The 20,700-nt window shown below is 37.1% G+C and overlaps 1 protein-coding gene across 2 annotated transcripts in view; it reads left to right on the top strand.

The window, feature by feature from the left end:
- The window catches only part of LOC107673374 (zinc finger matrin-type protein 4-like), a 62,443-nt gene that overhangs the window by 4,431 nt on the left and 37,312 nt on the right, over positions 1-20,700 (top strand). For both annotated transcript variants that reach the window (XM_016466927.1, XM_016466926.1), the window contains exon 2: positions 8,656-8,757. In XM_016466927.1, coding sequence (XP_016322413.1) covers positions 8,656-8,757 — 102 coding nt within the window. The remainder of the gene's footprint in view (positions 1-8,655; positions 8,758-20,700) is intronic.

The following is a 20,700-nucleotide window of genomic DNA, read 5'->3' on the forward strand; positions in this document are numbered from 1 at the left end:
TTATGAAAATCATCGACAACGATTCTCATTATCGATTAGTCGGGTCTACCCACAGTGCACGTCCAACTTCAGCCGGTTGCGTCTAATTACAGGGCTGAATTACGCGTTTCTATGGACAAAATGCATCTAAAAATAGTGGAGGAAACAGAATGAAATGCTGCGGGAGAGTTACATGATCCAAGCTGCCCAAAACATGAGAATTCTTTATTTAAGCTTTAAAGGGGTCATAGGATGCTACATGCACTTTTACAAGTTGTTTGAACTGAAAGGTGTGTTGGCAGTGTGTGTACACAGCCACCCTATAATGATAAAAATCCACCCGGTGTTTTTTTTTTAAGACCCTACCAAATCATATCAACTTGTGGAAAATGGGCATCATATGACCCCTTTAAGCTGAAGCATCAGCGTAATGGCTTGCCCTGTCAGGTGCTTTGGCAGATGATGCGTGTGCGTCCTCAGCGCAAAAACTTTCAGTTTACGGTCATATCCTTATGTATAAATGTCACAAATTCATGCGAGCATTTCCATTTTTGCATAAAGGTCCCTCCTGACAGTCCGTGTTAAGTTTGAATCTTTACTGAATGAGCGGCGGGCGCGTGCACGCGCGTCAGACAGACGGAAAAGAGAGACAATTAATAATCAGCACAAAAACATTAATTGTGCTGAAATATCTGTTGTTGAAAGTTAAATTAAGGTTTAAAGGTCAACATGCATTGCGAGTATTTTATGGGAGTAGGAACTGTAAGGGGATAACAGCGTGTAATTGTCTGAATATAAATATCAGATGCTTCATAACCGCCTATTACAGGATAAAGAAATGACAGGAAGATGTGACTGTGATCAAAGTGAATGTGTTCCTGCAGAACATTACTCTTGCCTATTGGTTACAACTGAGTTTGTGATTTTATTCATCTTTATTATTTTAATTTTTAATGCAGAGATTTAAACTATATTATGAGAGTAGGAACTGTAAAGAGATAACAGCGTGTAATTGTCTGAATATAAATATCAGAAGCTTCATAACCGCCTTTTACAGGATAAAGAAATGACAGTAAGACGTGACTGTGATCAAAGTGAACGTGTGTTCCTGCAGAACATTGCTCTTACCTATTGGTTACTGAGTTTGTGTTTTTTTTTGCAACTGAGTTTGTGATTTTATTCGTCTTTATCATCTTTATCATTATTTTAATTTTTAATGCAGAGATTTAAACTATATTCACTATATACAATGCTTAACAAATTTATTAAAACAAATTTATGTAAGGTTTTTAACAAATTATGGTTTGTGCCACTGCTGCTCTAAACTAACAGTACAGTAAAATCATTTTTTAGCTTTCTGTATTGGTTAGTCCTCCAATATGTGTAAGCTCTTTAGTAACAGTAGTAGGCTATTTCTAATGCTATAATATAATTATTGCTGTTATCTATGATAGAAAGGCAGAGAGCTTTATAGTGTTTTTTTCATATACCCAATTACAGTCAAAAAGTACATAAACAATGCCAGCAAGAATGCAAGCTGTTTTTTTTTTATCGATTAATCAAAAAAATAATCGTTAGTTGCAGCCCTAATTGTAAGTTAATTGCAAACAGGTCTAGCTCACCAACCAACACCGCATGTAAATGAGTTAGATGCTGGGTTATTGTAGCATGGCCACATTATTACATAAAGCCGTCTTAATTTACCCCATGATAATCACCCACCGTGACAAATGTATTATCTGCTGTCAGGAACAGGTCGCATCCCTTCATCACGCTACAGTAAATTCTATCACTGCTCCTCTGCACATGACAGCAGATGTTTTCCCCATCCCCTGGACACATAACACCATTGTCTTCTTCTGTAGGATGGTGGAAAAAGCATTTTGTACTATGTCCACATAACAGCCCATGTCCATGATGCATCCAAAATTCATAAGTCTGGCAAAGAGAGATACTTTGTTCTTGTGCATCGAAACATCTGCTGTGTAAAAGAATCTCCTCTGTCGCTTTATTTTGTAAACCATCGGGGGTCAGGAGTGGACCCGTCCCACCCAGCATTTGGCTTATGAAGCTGTTCGTGGAGTTGGTGAGAAGTCAAATAGCATAATTTTCCTCTCATTATTTACCTTGGCACATATTGTACACAGGTTCTGAATTATCCATAAGCACTCCAAGGGTAGTTTCAAAGCCCTGTCAGGGAGGCTAAACAACTGTGTGAATACAACACAACATTAGAAAGATTAGCAGATGAGAACAGGCAGATGCTGAGCAGTGCAAGGCTCTCTTTTCTTTCTTTTACATTATTTATCTTATTTTGTTGAGACATATCTTCTTCTGTCAGTCCTGTTTACGCAGTATGAGGAGCTACTCAGGATGTTTTATTTTGTTTAGGCAGAGGGGAACAAATCTTGTTTTTTACCCTGAAGTTTTGTTTGCTTTTGGCTGCTTATAGACCTACTTAAGGGATGTTGATTCTGAACTTAACTTTTGCAAAGTGTCACCAAGTTATATAAAACATGGTTTTGACATTATACTTTTTTAAATCCAGCTTTATAGTGATCTTGTGTTTCTGTCTGCTCTTGAAATGATCATGATAAACTGGAGTTCAGTAACACTCCTGAGAGATGTACATCCCATTTTATCGCTGTGCTTTCATGAATATTTTGTCTTTACACTTTGCTATAAGCTTTTGTCTTAATTTTGTCCCAATTTTCAGTTGAGTATGTATGCTTCTGTTTAGAGTTTATCTTTTAACTAATGTTATCGAGTTTAGATGAAAAGAAAAAAGCTTGTATAAACAAGTAATAATTTAGGTGAAAATTTGATTACATTTTAAAAATTCATACAAATTGAATATTTAAACATTTTCAAGGATCATGTGACACTGAATTGGAGTAATGGCTGCTGAAAATTCAGCTGTGCCATTACAGAAATAAATTACATTTTAAATTATATATAAAAAAAAAAACAGTAATTTTATTATTTCACAATATTACTGTTTTACTGCATTTTTGATCAAATACAACCTTTGTGAGCATAAGATTTTAAACATTTTACCAACCCTAAACTTTTCAATGGTAGCATGTATACTATACTGTATATAGTTAGTCAATATTGGTAATAGTCATTCAAACAATTAAATTATTATGGTGTTAAAACCAATTGACAATCAGTCAGTTTTGACAAACAAAACAGCAGTTTGGAGTTGCTGTAATTTAATGAATATCATCCTGCTCAAGACTCCTCATGCATCAGTTCATTAAAATACAGTCTCGTACTCACAATGTATGATTGCAGCACACTCATTGATAACTATATCATTGTTCATTTCACTTTGGTTTTTATTTTTTTTGCATTAGGACAATCTAATACAAAACCATAAAAGTTCTTTTTCCACGGCTACCTGCTGCCTATGGTAATTCTTCTTATTAGTATAGAGGACACATAGACACTCTCCCTGTGATTCCAGTTGCTTTTCTCTGTGCATTGGGATGTGTTGCCTCAGAATGCTAATGAGCTCAAGTAGGACATGAGGACATTACTCAGCAACCAGCACTGATGTGTTTGCATGCCTGTTAAAGCACCAGCAGGGATTGGAAACGTACTGACTTGGTTAATATGCTGCTGTGTTTGGTTGCATCCGTTTGAGCCTATTTTAAATCACTGGAAAAATAGCCAAATGCAATGTACTCATGAATAAGTGTGCTGTTGTTTTGAATATCACTTTTTGGCCTTAGGGTCGAGGTCAAAGAATCCAAAGCACCAAGCTGGAATGGAGATTATGAGCGGAGCGACAGGTATTTCCTGCAGTTTTAAAGAGTGAGTGAGATCTGAAAGTGTTTTTGCAGTGTCTGGACTTTCTTCAGCTGAAGTGACAGTAGAAGACCTTGAAGCAGCTGGCGTCCACCTCAGTACCTCCCCTCACTGATTACAGCACACCTTTGACAGCCAGAACATTTGTCAGGGCCGCCCACTGCACTGCCCTCTCTGCACTTCCTGCTGCAGCCCACATGCATGCTCCTCACTTTGGACACACATGCACAGTATTTCTCCAAATGATATTTCGTCTTCTTAGACTCAATGCAGTCGTGTGTGGCTTGGGAGTTTGAGTGATTGGACGGTATCTGTTCACTCGGCTTTGCATAGTCTTGTTTAGATGATGATTTGGACTACATGGAAAAGTATTAACAAATACAGTTCAGTGGAAAATTTAATAAAACATACACTACTGTTCAATGTATATTAAATATATATTATTGTTGTTATAATGTTTTTTAATAACATTCTGGTCACACTTTATTTTAAGTATGAAATAAAGTGCAATTCTCGCCATTAACAAACCATTAACTACGACTTTTGCCTCAAACTCATTTAGGTATTGGGTAGGATTAGAGATGTAGAATATCGTCATGCAGAATAAATCAAAAATCATTACAAGCACCGACAGCGAGAGACTGTTTAGTACTGCATTGCATGTCTTCGATGAGAAGAGGAAGGGTGGTTGTTGCTGGTTTACTGTATGATGATTAAAATTGCGAAATGCCCTTAAACAATTAAATAAACTGCAGAATGTTATGTTTTCTAATACACGCAGGAATTGCATGTGTTCAAACAGCGCTGCACGAGCTCGCGGCGGTAGGGTTCAAAGTCCAAAGCGCGAGGGAATCTGCGCTGAAACTGTGTTACTCGTCAGCTGCTCAGTAACATTTTTATGAATTTTTACAAGGCATGTGACAATGCGATACGTGCAACAAACGTCTTCCCAAATTCGTAATGAGAATAATTTGTCAACAAAAAGAAGCACTGAGGTCTTCCTGCGCGTTTCTGCCAAAATAAAAGTTGAGAAAAAGCAAGAACTCCGTCAACATTAATAAATGTTATTATTGTAATTTTACTGTTGCTCTGTAAAATAAAAGAAAAAACGAAAATAATAATGAAAATAATAGTTACAACAGCTCTATTAAAACATTTATTGTAACATTTACACATAGTGTTCAGACTAGGAACTATAATATTTTCTAATGTTTTAAAAGAAGTCTCTTCTGCTCAGCAAGGCTGCATTTATTTGTAAGTCAAAAATACATGCCTGATTCAAGAAGGGGGTCTAAAAAATGGCCAAAAAATATTATTTTACTAACTTATTAATTTTAAGTTAAGTTGTGTTATATTGGTATAATGTCTGCTAGAATGCTAAAAAATGTTCAGTGTTAAGTAAAAAAATGTAAATTGTTGTTTTGTAAATGATTTTTTTCTTTGAAAAGCAAGACAAAACAGTAAAAAGCACATTTTAGCTATTTAATTTATGCAATGGTGAAAAAATTGGCAAAATGGGGGAAAAAACGTGAAAAACCGTGTTCGGTATCCGGCCTTCGCCCAGTGTTTCATTTTGTTCGGCTTCGGCCAAGAATTTTCATTTCGGTGCATCCCTAGTCCCTATACTAAAGTGTTACCAATATTCTTATAATCAGCACTCATTGATTTGGTGCTCAAGAAATAGTTTAATGTTGGAAAGAGTTGTACTACATTTTTACAACAAAAAAAAATCTGAACTTCCCATTAAAGCTTTCCATGCAAGTTTGAAGGTCCTTGGCAGTCTGAAAATCTGTTGTAGACTTCCTTGTTTTTATCAGCAGAGGAGTTCGAGTCAAGTTATTTTTATTTGTATAGTGCTTTTTGCATTTTGTTCTGTGATCCATGTTGTGTGACAGCAGCTGAGGCAAAGAAGGTTTTTGATTAAAGATTATGAAAAAATCTTTTGAATAACACGCACTGATAAACTGTGCACACTAAAGCCAGAGACATTTAATTAAGAAAGGAAATAGGGTAAATTTGTATTATTTTGCCTTTTAATCACATTCACATGGCAAATAAGTAAGGGGGAAAACTCTTCAACTCTGTCAGCCCCTTTCCTCTCTCTAAGCAGGCCTCAGACTGATTAATAATGCAATTGTTTTTTAGATGTGTGCGGTGTGTGTATGTATGTGTTCATGAGAGCGATGAAGCTTGGGCTCCAGTGATGGCATTTTGTCTATTTTGTTCTGCTGAATTTATGCACGGTTTCCTCAGAGAGGGAGAGTGAGCTCCTCTCCCCACACCCTCTTTCGACTTCTTCTCTTTTCATTCCCTGTCCATTCCTCCCCTATTCTGCAGCAGCTCTGGTTATCTTTTATAGGTTTTTTATCTTCATCTCTGCAAACTTATGCTGCTGGAATTCAGCACGTCTACAGTCCTTTGTTGGAGAAGGTTGCCTTTTCTCTGACGATGGGCCACAAACAAAATTAAGTTGAAAAACCATGCACAGTATCCTTGGTGTATGGTTTTGCAGATGCATCACAATTTACAACAACAAAGTACTTTCCACATGCCCCGCAAAGTATGAGATCAGAGTGTCAGAATCTGAAATTAAAAACATTTGAAAGCGCAACTGAGCACTATTGAAGATTTACCTGAGCTCTAAATCTGATGAAGATTTAGAAAATATCTAGATTAGCAACAGCCTGGGATAGATTTGAGCTACTGAATGAAAGATTATAATAATTTTATTTGAATAGCTTGAATATGGTAGTAGTGTGATATCTATGTATGCATGAATTTAGCGCAACAAACCGACTCTATTTGGAAACTATTGAGTATATTTATTTATTCTGTCTTCGAGAAGTTGCAGTCATTAGCATTTGCAAATCAGGCCATGCTCAAAATGTGAAAATCCCAGTGTCTTAATCTGCTGGCATGAAAATTCAACCATCTTTTTAAATGCATGTTATTGCTCTAATTATGAATTATTCATCCATGCATTTTCCATTTTTTTAAAACATTTGTTTTGAACCCTGCAATTTTTAATCAAAATATCATACCTTGATCTTCTGGTGAAACAAGACTAAAGTATGGCGGACTTTCATTTAGTCTGCTTAAACCCTGTACCTTTCTTATAATCAACTGCATTCATGTCTGCCTCCATCTAATCAACAACTAATAGATAAATCTTTTACTCTTTTACTCTTTCGATCATTTCTTTCACTCACAACACGGAAGAAAAGGTCTGTTGCTACTTCTGTTTATCTCGACTTCAATTAGATCAAGCAGCTGTATTTTGTATGTCTTATCGGTTACATAAAAAGTAGCTGCCTGAGATCATTACCAAAATAGCCATCAGGTGAACTGGCTTGTCTTACAGGGACTTTAAAACACTCAAACTAGCCAATCAAAGTTTTGGTGTTCGGTTAAATTACAAATTCAGTTGGAACTAAATTTTACCACAAGGCTCCTGGTCTAATTAATTTTTAAGCATTCAAGTACAACAGCAAAAACATCAAAATAACTTTAAAAGTATCATGATATCACACTATCGAGCAAGAAGTTTCAAACAAATAGTTTGCATTCTTGCAGGGGTCTGTGTGATAAAGCAGACAGAAAGAAAACAAAAAGATAAAATATATATAAAAAAAAGAATTAGGGAAACACATCATAGATGCCAGCTGCTCAATCCACCAGCAGTTTCTTCAAACTTTTGCTTGTCCGCAACCTAAAGAATGCTTCCTTTGCAGACAGTATATTGAGATCGAAAGGCATCAAAGCATGTCTGAATCCAATGTATTCACTGTTGCCTGGTCATTTTTTAATGCCAGCATAGATATATATCCCACCATCCTGTGTGCATGGGAAGACGTGTGCAAGCGTAAATGTGTGCCCTTGAGCAAAGATGGCAGCAAGCATGCTGTATCCTTCCACATGTGCTGTTAAGATGAATAGAGATGCTAACAGACAGCTCTCTCCAGGTATTACACCTCTCTTTGACCCGAGACCAGTTTCCTTAGGAAGTGCCTTCATACAAATCCGCTGTCTATCAATAATCAATTGTGCAGCATGGCAGCTGCTTTCAAACACAGTCTGTAGGCTTTTAATCTCGTCTCCACATCAGTGCAGCTGTTAGTAATTGGCAGTAATAAAGACATTCTAATTGGTCTATGAGGCAGAGAGTGCAAAGGGCAACTACAAAGTGATCAGTTCTTTCATTACCCAGGACACACACAAATAAATCGCTCAAAAATTTCAATCTAAGTAAAGCTTAGCATTTGCCGAAAGTAAAATTTATAATCTGAGAGCATTTGTAGTTATTGCAAAATGTTTCCTACTGTTCCTTTATCTCTTTATTACTTTTTCTCTCCACATGTATCTGGCTGCAACTATCAAATAACTAATATGGGAATTTTAGGCCCTTGACTTGTTCACTTATCATCCACAAAGCACATGGTATTTAAAGTTTACTTTATGAACATGTATTTTATTTTTGTGTTTTGCAGTGAATTGCCATTTAAATGTATTCATTGTTATTTTTCATCACATGAAGGTCATATGAAGGTTTTATCTGTTGCTCTAAAACCCCTGCAGTCTGTGTATAAGCCGTTCTGGGAGTGCATGTCATGTCCTCATGCTGGTTCGGTGTTTTAATATGTGTGACGCATGCTGAAATAATTAAAGTGACAGAAACAACGTCTTCATGAATAATTCAAATGAATAATGTTTTCATGACACTGTTTTTCCCAAAAGTACGTCTAAAATAGCAGTGCAGTACGTGCAGTGGTTTCGACTTCTGTCATTTTCAAATTCACAGTGTTTAGTGAAGGAAGTGTATAATAAAGTGCTGAAATATAATAATGTTTTTTTTTGTTGTTTTAGATGAAGTCAACAGAGGTGGATCAAGGCCTTTTCACAGACAGTTACTGCAAAGTGTGCAGCGCTCAGCTCATCTCAGATTCACAGAGAGTGGCACATTATGAGGTGAGACCTTGAGGTGCTTGTACGTACAAATCTCTCCCTGCCCTTTTGTTTGTTTGATGTTTCTCATTTTAGAAGTTACTATCCAAAATGTACTTATAGGGCAGGGCTGGGACGATAAATCGATGCAGAATCGATTCGTGGATCGATTCTGAGATTTTCAGAATGCATCGCGATTCCTCTGGAATCGATTCTGAGCTTAGATTTTAAAACCAGATGGTGCTCTAATCTAGTTTTTATCCGCACCAGTGTTGCCAGACGTATGATAATTATCGTATTTGTACGATAATTTTGACCTCTGTACGAAAAAAATCCCATAATATACGATAATTACGAAATTTCAGAACGTGTTTTTTTCCAAAGTCAACGTCATCAAAACAAAGCCATGAAATCGGCTCATTACAGATGCTCTAAATGGGTTGGTGCACACCTCAGGAACCTCAACATCTGGCAACACGCAGGATTCTGGTGACAGCGACTCAGAGGTGGAGTTTGGACCTTCCCACAAGGTACGCCTATGGCCCTATGACCTATGAGATGCGGAAAGGCGATTCCTCTGGAATCGATTCTGAGCTTAGATTTTAAAACCAGATGGTGCTCTAATCTAGTTTTTATCCGCACCAGTGTTGCCAGACGTATGATAATTATCGTATTTGTACGATAATTTTGACCTCTGTACGAAAAAAATCCCATAATATACGATAATTACGAAATTTCAGAACGTGTTTTTTTCCAAAGTCAACGTCATCAAAACAAAGCCATGAAATCGGCTCATTACAGACGCTCTACATTGGTGACAGCGACTCAGAGGTGGAGTTTGGACCTTCCCACAAGGTACGCCTATGGCCCTATGATTTCCTCGATGCGGAAAGCACCAGTAGCCCCTCACTGCAGAACAAAGATCCAGGGGGCGGGGTTGGATCCACATCTAGGGGGTGGAGATGGGTGGTTTTAGGGATCAGGGGGTGGAGAAGGGTAGGTTTAGGTATATGTAAAGTGGGAGTAGTTGGATCTGGATCCAACCTCGCCCCCTGGATCTTGTGTTCTGCAGTGAGGACCATCTCGAAAACACAGATGGAATTGCGGAATTTACTGTATAAGTCAACGGAATTTACTGTATAACGTGGAATGTCACGGAATTTGTCAAAGTTTGGATGAATTAATAAAAAATCCCATAATATACGATAATTACGAAATTTCAGAACGTGTTTTTTTCCAAAGTCAACGTCATCAAAACAAAGCCATGAAATCGGCTCATTACAGATGCTCTAAATGGGTTGGTGCACACCTCAGGAACCTCAACATCTGGCAACACGCAGGATTCTGGCTGCTGTTAAAAACTAAGCTCAGAATCAACTCAAGAAAGAATCGCGATGCATTCGGAAAATCTCAGAATCGATGCTGAATCATTTCTCGATTCACGATGCATCGATTTATTTTCCCAGCCCTATTATAGGGAAAACCCCCCTGGAGCAATCAGAGGTTAAGTGTCTTAAAGGACACAGTGGCAACTAGTAAATATACTGTAGCAATAAATATAGCTACTAACCTGCTTTCTAGACATCTTCTACGATTACTCATAAGAGGTTCTGTGTGCATGTCCTCTGATCTGTGTTATGAGGAATACTGTAGCAGCATAGCTGTATTACAGTGTTTCCCTGTGGTCACTGAACGGTGAGTTATATGGCCACTTGTCAACAGAGCTGTAACCTGAACAGGCCCAGATGGGAACATAATGTATTTGCCCAGGCTGGCATGGAGTACAAGAAGAAGGTTGTGTGCTGGTCAGTGTAAAATATTAATTCTGGGTTTGTTTTGTTTGTCTGTGCTGAGTGTGTTACTGGCTGGATTGTCCCATGTGGACTGAGTGATGCAGGCATATTGAGCCTCTTTGTCTCAATGCCCAATCTGCAACCATTCCATGCATTTCAATAGTAGACAGTACGGGACCAGAAAAATTGGCTTCCTGTGGATCCCTAAAAGCTGCTGGTCTTGAACAAATGACCACTTTATTTTTTTTGTCCATCTGAAATGATTTAGTTTGCAAATGTCAATTGATTGCATTGAATCCTAACTTCTGACTGTCATATCAAGCTACGCTCTGGCACAAGAACTCAGTGCTTCAGTTAGTGATGCAACTGAAAATATTCAGCTGAAAAAAAAAAGGTTTTTGATTTGGCTGAAGTATTTTTGGAGGGCTAATCATTGACAGAAACCAGAAACTGTGTTTTTGGCTGTCATCTGCACCAAACATGGATAAGCTACAACAAGTAAACCTGTCAGCATGTGGATATACTTCATCATGACCAAAAGTGAGGCAAGAGCAATGTGTGTGCTTTGTTTGGCTGAAATATTGAAAGGTGGCTCATTGCTGAAATGACACGACTGGTTAATAATCACCTGTGAACAACACCCTGAACAGTTAAATTACCCAAAAATGTTATTTTTGTCTTCAGTTTTTGGCTAAATAAATAATTACATTTTGGTTTTGGTGCATCACTAATTTAGTCTTTTCAGTGGAAAAAGGCTATCTGGTGCATCTGAGGCTGCTGGGTAAATTACTAAAAGCTGCTAAAAAGCTCAAATCTTTTTGCTGATTTTTGCTTAAATTTTGCAAACCTCCACAGGCTCCTAATGTAGAAAGACATACATTTTTGTGGAGAGGAGACCCAGATTTGTGGAAGAGAGTTTTTGTCTCTCGTGCTCTGTCTCACCTCAGACAAACTCCAAAGTGTATCAGATGTAAGCTCAAATATCCACAGACTGTTGATCATAGAAAACATTAGTGATTAAAGTTCAGATTTCACTTTAGATTGAACCCTCACTTTAGAGAGTCACATGTCTTTGTCTTATTAATTAAGCATTTTCTTAGAGTATTTATGAAAGACTTTGAAAAGTGCTATGGGATATACAAAAGAAGTGGACAATCACTGTTTATTTGCAGCTTATCACCCGTGATGCTCAGTTATTTAGCAGCAGCAAAAGAGAAAGTATGTTTGAAAAGAAAAAAAAAAACAGACTGCATGATGAACGGAGTAACAGCATTTATGAAATGTAATATAAACCGTGAACATAAAGGGTCTCAAGTACACTCTAATTGTAATCAATAAACTAAAGCTTAATACAAATCACAAAAACTTTCATTTTATTTACATGGTTCATTTACTAAATTCTGTATTTGGAATCCTAACATAGTTTACTCAATCCTGTCTGGCATTCAGAAGAAACTTCCAATGTGATTTCTTGAACTAATGAGGGGCTTTGTCACAATTTTGGCATTCGATTTAATTTAAAAACAAAATAATTTGTGTTTGCATTGAAAATGCCCCGAAGCTCATTTTATTGGGAAGGGATCTGAACTGTAGAAGCTGTAACATCTACAGAGGCTTTAGCGCTCAGGTCATGGTTTTAGAAATTATGCTGAGGGCACAATTTTTCCTCTGCAATGAGCTTTTAATCCTCACTCCTGAAACATCAAAGACTAAGAGAAAGAAAGTAAAAGACAGATTGGAGGAGAGAGAGAGAGAGAGAAAATCCAGGCATTTGAACTGAACAGTTTAACAGCAGCTGTATTAAAAAGGACATTAATAATGCAGAAAGACAATCATGGACAGGAATAGTACTTCCAGCGTTGGGTTTCATTTTATAGTCCTCAAAGCACTCTATTTATGTGTTCAAGGTTATTCCATACCTTTTCATGTAAGACTGTGAGACTATCACAAGTACAGGTGTGATAAATGTTATTGTTGAGCTCCAAGCAAACATCTTTTTAAAGGGATAGCTCACCCAAAAATGAAAATTCTGTCATTAATAACTCACCCTCATGTCGTTCCAAACCTGTAAGACCTTCGTTCATCTTCAGAACACAAATTAAGATATTTTTGATGCTTGCCGAGAGCTCTCTGATCCTCCATAGACAGCAAGGATCCTTACATGATCAAGGTCCAGAAACGTGGCAAGGACATCGTTAAAATCATTTATGTGACATCAGTGATTCAACCATAATTTTACGAAATTACGAGAATACTTTTTGTGCGCAAAGAAAACAAAAATAATGACTTTTTTCATCAAAATGTATCAAAAATATCTTAATTTGTGTTCCGAAGATGAACGGATGAAATTTACGGGTTTGGAACGACATGAGGGTGAGTAATTAATGACAGAATTTTCATTTTTGGGTGAACTATCCCTTTAATGTTAAATCCAAGCATATTGCTGTGCTGTTATGATTGCTAACACCATGCTTCAAGGTGACTTGCTTTTCTACATTTCCGTTACTGACATCAGTAATGCAGTACCAAAAGCAAACAGAAGTTATCTGGTGTTTTTTAAGCAGTAAGCGAGGTCTGTGGCCTGTGTCTCCTATTGAGTGTAATCTCTCTGGTGCGCTATGCTATTTGATTTCTTTTTGTTGTCCCACTCTCTTTCTATCTGTTTGTGTGACCTTGGCTTATGTGTTTTGTCCATGCAATTCTAATCACAGTTCTCTAATCTTACATATGTATGAGCAGCATAGCGGAGAGCACGAAGACTGCAGGCTTTTATTTACACTTGATATTATCAGTGTTCAAGGACAAACCGCCCTCTCATTGTCCTGGATCCTCCTCTACAAGATTGGAATGGTCCATGCGAGTTTGTTTCTAATGAGACTCCTTATTCTAAGGACTCTTACACTAAGGACTAAAGGACAATAATCACAGGTGAACTTTTCTTGTTTCATGTAACTATAATGCGCATAATGTATTGCTTGGAAGTTGATTGATTCTTTCCTCCAACCTGGCACAAAACTAGACCTGTGCAAATTGTCATGAAATATCAATGTTTAACCTTATTATGTTTAACACATTTTACCATGTTTAATACATTTAGAATTAATGTTAATTGTCCTGTAAAATTAGGACAGAAAATAGGGGAAAAAGTGAATCATTGACATTGACTGCCATTTTTTTTTTGTATGTTTTAGAATTTTTGTAATCTTTTAAATCAGACTTTTGAACATGTGTCCATTCAAAAAATTGGGGATAGTAAGATTTTATTGAAAGAAATACTTTTATTCAGTAAAGATGCATTATAGTGATCAAAAGTGGCAAATCTATAACATTCTGGAAAAAATGGCACAAGAGCAAGAAAAATGTATCACTGTTTTCACATAATATAGCTTAACTGTTTTTAAAATAATAAAATAAAGTAATAATAAATGAAACTGAAGACTGGAGTAATGACTGCTGAAAATTCAGCTTTGCGTCACAGGAAAATATGGCATTTTAAAAATATTAAAACAGAAAACAGCTATTTTAAATAATACATATTTATTATAATAATTTTTAAATGCTACTGTTTTTACTGTATTTTCAATCAAATGCAGACTTGGTCAGCATAAAGAGACATCTTTCAAAAACATAAAAAAAATCTTACCAACCCTAAAACTTTGAGTAGTACTATATATATTAATTATGAATGTATAAATAAGTCTGTAAGCCTCCTTCTGCAGCAAAGTATAAAAAAATATTGTAATAGTGACCCAAATCGTGACTTGATATCTTGCAGTGTGACTTTATTTCTTATTTTAAACTTTTTGTCATGTTTCATTCTGGTGGAAATCAGCTTCCATAAAAGTAGAGTAAGTGTGATCAAAAACAAACAAATAAATCAGTTGGGCAAAATGTCCGGTTAAATGGCCTCGTGCTATAGGATATAGGCTGCCTTACACATGTGAATCTTGTATTGCGAGCAGCTAAACTTGTCGCTGAGCTGTGAGAGGTCTGACTTTGATTCAGCACAGCTCTTTTAAACACATCTACTCTGTTATTATCTAAGTGAGGATCAGTAATGTCTTTAAATATGGCTCTAAATTGGGCTTCCTCAAGTAGCTCCTGTACAGTTGGCTAAATCGGGATGTTCTTGTTGGCCTAACAGCCGTTAGAGTCGTATAAAGAGATGAACTAATTTCTCTGTAAGACGCTTCTTAAGATAGTGCTAATTAAAACAAGTTAGAATAAAACTGGGATGCATCAGGCCAACCAATCAATGTGATTCTCATCCCAGCGTCTCTTTCAAATGCAACATGAAATTTGCTTTTCATATGAAAAAGGCACCAGTAATTGCATTTCTTAGTAGCTCATATTGTACAGTTACAAAATAATGAATCCATTGCCAGCTGATTTGACTTTTTTCTTTCTTTCATAGTTAAGAACAAAGGCAGTTAAATAATGTTTGCCAAGCCAACAGTCTAGATCATTTTATTTAGAGTTTTATTGCGTTTTTCAAAGGCTACGCAGTTACATTGTCCAGTGTTGTGATGACTGCATCCAGCACTCAATTGTATTAAAGGCAATATATAACTTTTCTTGCACAAACTCCAGAAAGCATAATTGCACCATAAATGTTTTTCTGTTGATTCATTGTCAGAGCGGTGACTTTTTTTTGCAGTTTTGTTTCTATCACCAGTGGCGGCTCGTCGGGGGAGGCAGGGGAGGCAGAGCTTCCCCAAAATTTTGAGGTGAAAATGGGAGGAGGACGATTTAATGTTAATAAAATTCACAATTCATTTCAATTAATGTCTCAGAATGTGTATTTTTTGTTTGTAATTTCACAGCTGTAATACCATAACATGTTACTGAACTTGGAAAGCGCCACTTTTCTATGGCGAATGTGCCGAATCTGCTGATGTAATTACAACCGCTAAATGATAGAGAAGGGGAGAGGGAGGCCGGGGGAGAGCTGAGCTCTCGTGCCTCCGTTGGTAAAAAAATCAGCCAATCACCATCGAGTGTTCACTTTCAGTGCTGAGGAGTGTTGAGAAAAGAAACCTCGTAGGGGAGGCTAGCCTCCTTTCTGGTATATCAACCAATCAATCCCCAGACCAATAGTGTGCCTCCTCTATTTTAAAACCCACGAGCCGCCACTGTCTGTCACTAATGACAGATTCACTGTTTGCAGCGTGAAGATAAAATGGCCATATATTTTGATAAAGAGCAAAAACGGCACACAAAATACAATAATTGTTGTATTTGACCTTTGATAATGTTCATTTTCTTCTTATTAGTATAAAGATGCTTTGTTCTTATTTTTAATTGGCATTCAATTCCTAAACAGTTAAAGGGGTCATATGATGTTGCTAAAAAATAACATTATTTTGTGTATTTGGTGTAATAGTTACACCTTCTTACTTTGCGTGAACATTTGGGCGGTGTTATGCAAATCTTCCCACACAGTGACGTAGACGTGGCGGCGTTTAAACAAGGCGTTTTAGGAGGGTGTGGACGAGTCTTAATTTTAATAAAGAATATCTCTTTGGGTTTGAGACTTTAGTCTTTGCAACTTTAGGGATCTTATCTATTCACGAACAGCTCGTAACACTCCAAAGAGAAAGGAAAACTTGAAATCGCATCATATGACCCCTTTAACATAACACTTGAAGACACAAAGCACAATACATCTATTGAAGAAAGCATTTTATGGTTTTAAATCTTGTTGCAGTGGATTTTTATGCTTTGAGGATCTTACAGATTATCTGGTAAAACTGAAGCCGTAGCATAATTCTTCATTGTCTCTGCTGATACTTTCTTTAGCTCTTAGAAGTGGGGAGGAGCGGCAAACAAATTGGAAGAAGATGGTGTTAATGGACAGAACAAAGGCTTGTGAAGCTCTGATGAAATATGGATGAGGGCCTGTCAGAAAAAAACATGAAAACATATCATGTGAAGAGTCCTTGGGTCTATCAGAAAGTCTTCTATACTCAAGACAAAGTCTGATTGCTAATGAACTCACTTTTTCACACTTTGGTCCCCATTTAGATTCACCATGCATTCACGTCTTTCTGTTTAATGCTCAGGATTTTTACTACCAGTAAAGAAGTATTTGGTTCAAAGCCACTAGAAGGCAAGCCTGCAACCATTAGCCGAAAATGGCTTCCGGTCTGGCAGTACGTGGGAAAGGAGACCAGAGGCTGTTTTTTTTTTTTTATGGATGTCAATGGAAGAGAGGCTTCACTACAATGAATAAACAGCTTTTTAGAGGAAACGGCTTATCATTTAATGAATCGACAGCCCATCTGCTAATCTTCAACATGTTTTACACTAAACAATACTTTTGGATTATCACGTTTACCACGAAAAAAAATGCTGTTTTATAAGAGAAGTCACTGACTTTTTGCGACAGGTGGGATTCAGTTTACGGCACTTCCCATTCATTCCTATGGTATCCGTAAACGGCGATTGAGTGTCGCCCAACTCTGACTGAAATTCAATGACGTCAAGGCTGTAATGTGATTGGTTATTATGGCACACGTGATCCAAGTTAGCAGTTACGCTTTCTCCAATAGTAAGTAATACAGACCCTCTCATCTCCCTATATTAAGATAATCTCTGTTTGGTTTGTCTTGTATTCATGCTAATGGAATTTTGTCTGTTCATATTTTGAAGCTGTTTTTTTCAGTATTTTATCCTTTTAATAATAACAAAATTCAAGTTTTTTAATGCTTTGCTGAAAGGTGCTCATGTTAAAGTATGTTTGAAGGTTTGTTAGAAATGTTTTCAAAATAATTGACAAAAAGAAGCTCTAATAGCCTGTCCTAGTTTTTTTTTTCTTTTTTGTTATCTACAGATGTGCTGTGATTTTGTCTACAAATCTTCCATCAGCATAGTGAATACGATTGTGCAAGGAGGTTTTGGCATGATTCTAAAATCCCACTCAGTTTCCTGGCATTCTGTGATAGTATTCCTGCTTCCAAAACTGGGTCTGAACATGTTCTAGTGACTAAGCGAGCCTAGTATCTAGCCAGAGGCCAGATAGTGAGGATGCATATAGTGCCTTGGAATAGAATATGCAGTGGATCTGTGGCATGTTGATAACCTAGTTTATTTGATGCAAATTACTAATTAAAATTTATAGCTACAAAATTTATTTTTCAGCACCATCTTTTGGATTTTTGCACCTTAACACATTTTTTAAATATCTTGGTATACTATTAGAAGTGGAACTGGAAGATGTAAATATATTGGTATTTTTATTTGAGTGGCTGATTAGATTTTTTTTTTCTTAAAGGGTTAGTTTACGGAAAAAGGAAAATTATGTCATTAATTACTCACCTTCATGACGCTCCAAACCGGTAAGACATTCGTTCATCTTCGGAACACAAATTAATATATCAGATTTGATGAAATCCGAGAGCTATCTGACTCTCCATAGACAGCAATGTAACTGAAATGTTCCCAGACCTAGAAACGTAGTATGGACATCATTAAAATTGTCCATGTGACATCAGTGGTTCAACCATAATTTTACAAAGCTATGAGAATACTTTTTACGAAAAAATAAATAAATAAAATAACGACTTTAGTCAACAATTCTTCTCCTCCAGGTCAGAAAGCTTTCAGATATAATAAAAAATATCTTAATTTTTGTTCCTAAGATGAACGAAGGTCTTATGGGTTTGGAACGACATGAGGGTGAGTAATTAACGACAGAATTTTCATTTTTTTGGTGAACTATCCCTTTAAACTGTATTTCATAGAACTGTGCATACTCATTATCCCATTGGTTAGTTCTAGGATTCAAAACTCTACCAAGGCCATGCAGTAAACCAGCATAGACAAACCCCAGAACAACATATGAATAGCTCGCAGCATGAGCAGGATTTAATATGTTGAATAAAGTAGGCTTTTCCTTATAAACAGAAAAGCCTACTTCAAATTTTTGCTGCGAATTATGTTGTCAGACTGAAAAGCTACGAGACAAAATTTAACTCTGTGCTCGGTTGCCGTCTGTGTTACTCTAAAATGTGTCTCAGCATGGAAGTGAACTGTCTTCGTGCCACCAAACAGTCTTTGACTGGTTTTAATTTGTGCGTCCTTATGGCACACATGCTATTGTTATCTCTAAAGGTGGCAGAGTCTGCTTTTTCCTTGATGAATCTATTAAAAAGCCCTACTTACATTACATGTTTAAAAAAGTAAATTAGCAACAAGGGTATCAGAAACTGTAGCATCATCTATGTTTGAAGAAAGATGAAATTATGTCATAGTTAAAATTTAGTCTGTTTCAAGTGAATAAACTCAGTAATACTGCCCTCGGTATTGACAGGGTCATCTACTCTTTAACTCATATAAAGTAAACCCTGAAGAAGACATGTCTCAGTAAACAGTCCTTTACCAGTGGAGTGTGGGTCCTTTTACAGTAATGAGTTTTGAAAGCTTTCTCTATTTGCCAGTTATTTTTCCCCTGTGCTTACCCATGAGTAGAGCTCGATGTTTTCCTCTGGCCAAACGACAGTGGGGTTTGGAACATCATGGGCTTTTTGTGCTTAGAGCTAAATTGTGGCCCTCTAAATCTATTGCTGTGACAGTTCAACCCCAATCTGAGTTTACCTAACCCTTTGAGACTAGTTTTGTCTACCTCCATGTAATCACCATACCCAAGACTCCCTGGAGTCAAGAGTACTTAACGGTAAGCTTCAGGTCAGATTAGTCCACAAGTGTCATTTATTCAAATATAAGCCCACTGTTTGTTGCTGAGGATTGTGGCTGTGGAGCATCTGTTTTTTTTTTTATAATTAAATTAATTGTGATTACTGTACATCTGATTATTTCTTTGTGGTTAATTCAGTTAATCTCAAGCATGATACACACACACACATGCATGTATAGTATGTATTTATGCAAACTTTACATTACAATGCTTGTCTGGATCCAGAACACCTGAGAAGAGATGATGCCAACCCCTCAGAGGACCTCAGATGATGCCAACCCTGCAACAACATACAGAACTACCAAATTTTGCTATAAGTTTGATTATTAACCGACAGTCACCACTGATAAGCTACTACTAAATACTGTAGAAACCTAATTTGCTGTAAAGTTGCTTTGCAACGATTTGTATCGTGAAAAGTGCTATACAAATAAACTTGAATTGAATTGAATTGAATTGGCCTGACAATTATAAAAATGCAATTTTTAAAAAATTAAATAGTACAGTTCATATAAATATGTAATATAAATATACAAAGTATCTTATTTAAAGGGTTAGTTCACCCAAAAATGAAAATTAGCCCATAAATTACTCACCCTCAAGTCATCCTAGGTGTATATGATTTGCCACTTTTAGGGTATCAGCCAAAACGTGCTGTTTTTGTGTTTGTCCCCTTTAAATGAAAATGAGCTGGTGCTCCCGCCTCCCTTTTCAGAAGAGTGCGGAGCTTCAAGAGCTCATGCTCGCGGGCATACCGGTGTTACGGTTTAACTGGTGGTGGCCGTGTTACTGACCTCACATTGCTTCCAAATTGGTATCGATCCCTCTTTCAGAAGCAATCTTTGCACAACTCCAGCTCTGAACTGACCCTCGTTTGTGAGGCAGTCCGGCATAAATGTTAGCACAAATGTATAAGACTTTTCCGTTTTTTTTCCGGGACATTTCCTTCGAAAATTAAATTTAACCACTGTGTCCTCAGCGGTCTATGGAGACTCCTATGTTCGTTGGTGCATCCCAACACACGACACTTTTAATGGCTCTTTGGCGATGACATTGTACCTCCAGCAGCTACAGCAAGAAAACAGTAATGGCGGACCGCTGCTTCTCACTCAGGGCTGTGTAATGTATATGCTAATAGGGCAGAGAGCGTCACAAATGGGCGGGACTTTCCCCGAGTATGACGTCATAGTAGTGAGAAATCTGGAACTGCTCGTGTGGAGAGACTGTCTATGATTTATTGGGATTATAAAACAATGAGTGGGTGGATTTTTACCATTATAGGCTGGTTGTTTTCACACACTGCGGCCACACAACTATGTTCAAACACCTTATAAAAGTGATTTTTGCATTCTATGGCAGAAGCAGCTCCGGGCTGATGATGTATGAGTTCAGCGTTGCGCATACACCGGTGAGTCTCGTGAAAACCAACGTTTGTTAACAGGAGCAAAGGAAGCAAAGTTTCCTTACTTTAGCAAAGGA

The sequence above is a fragment of the Sinocyclocheilus anshuiensis genome, unplaced genomic scaffold, assembly GCF_001515605.1.
Source record: "Sinocyclocheilus anshuiensis isolate Anshui unplaced genomic scaffold, SAMN03320099.WGS_v1.1 scaffold508, whole genome shotgun sequence".
NCBI lineage: Eukaryota > Metazoa > Chordata > Actinopteri > Cypriniformes > Cyprinidae > Sinocyclocheilus > Sinocyclocheilus anshuiensis.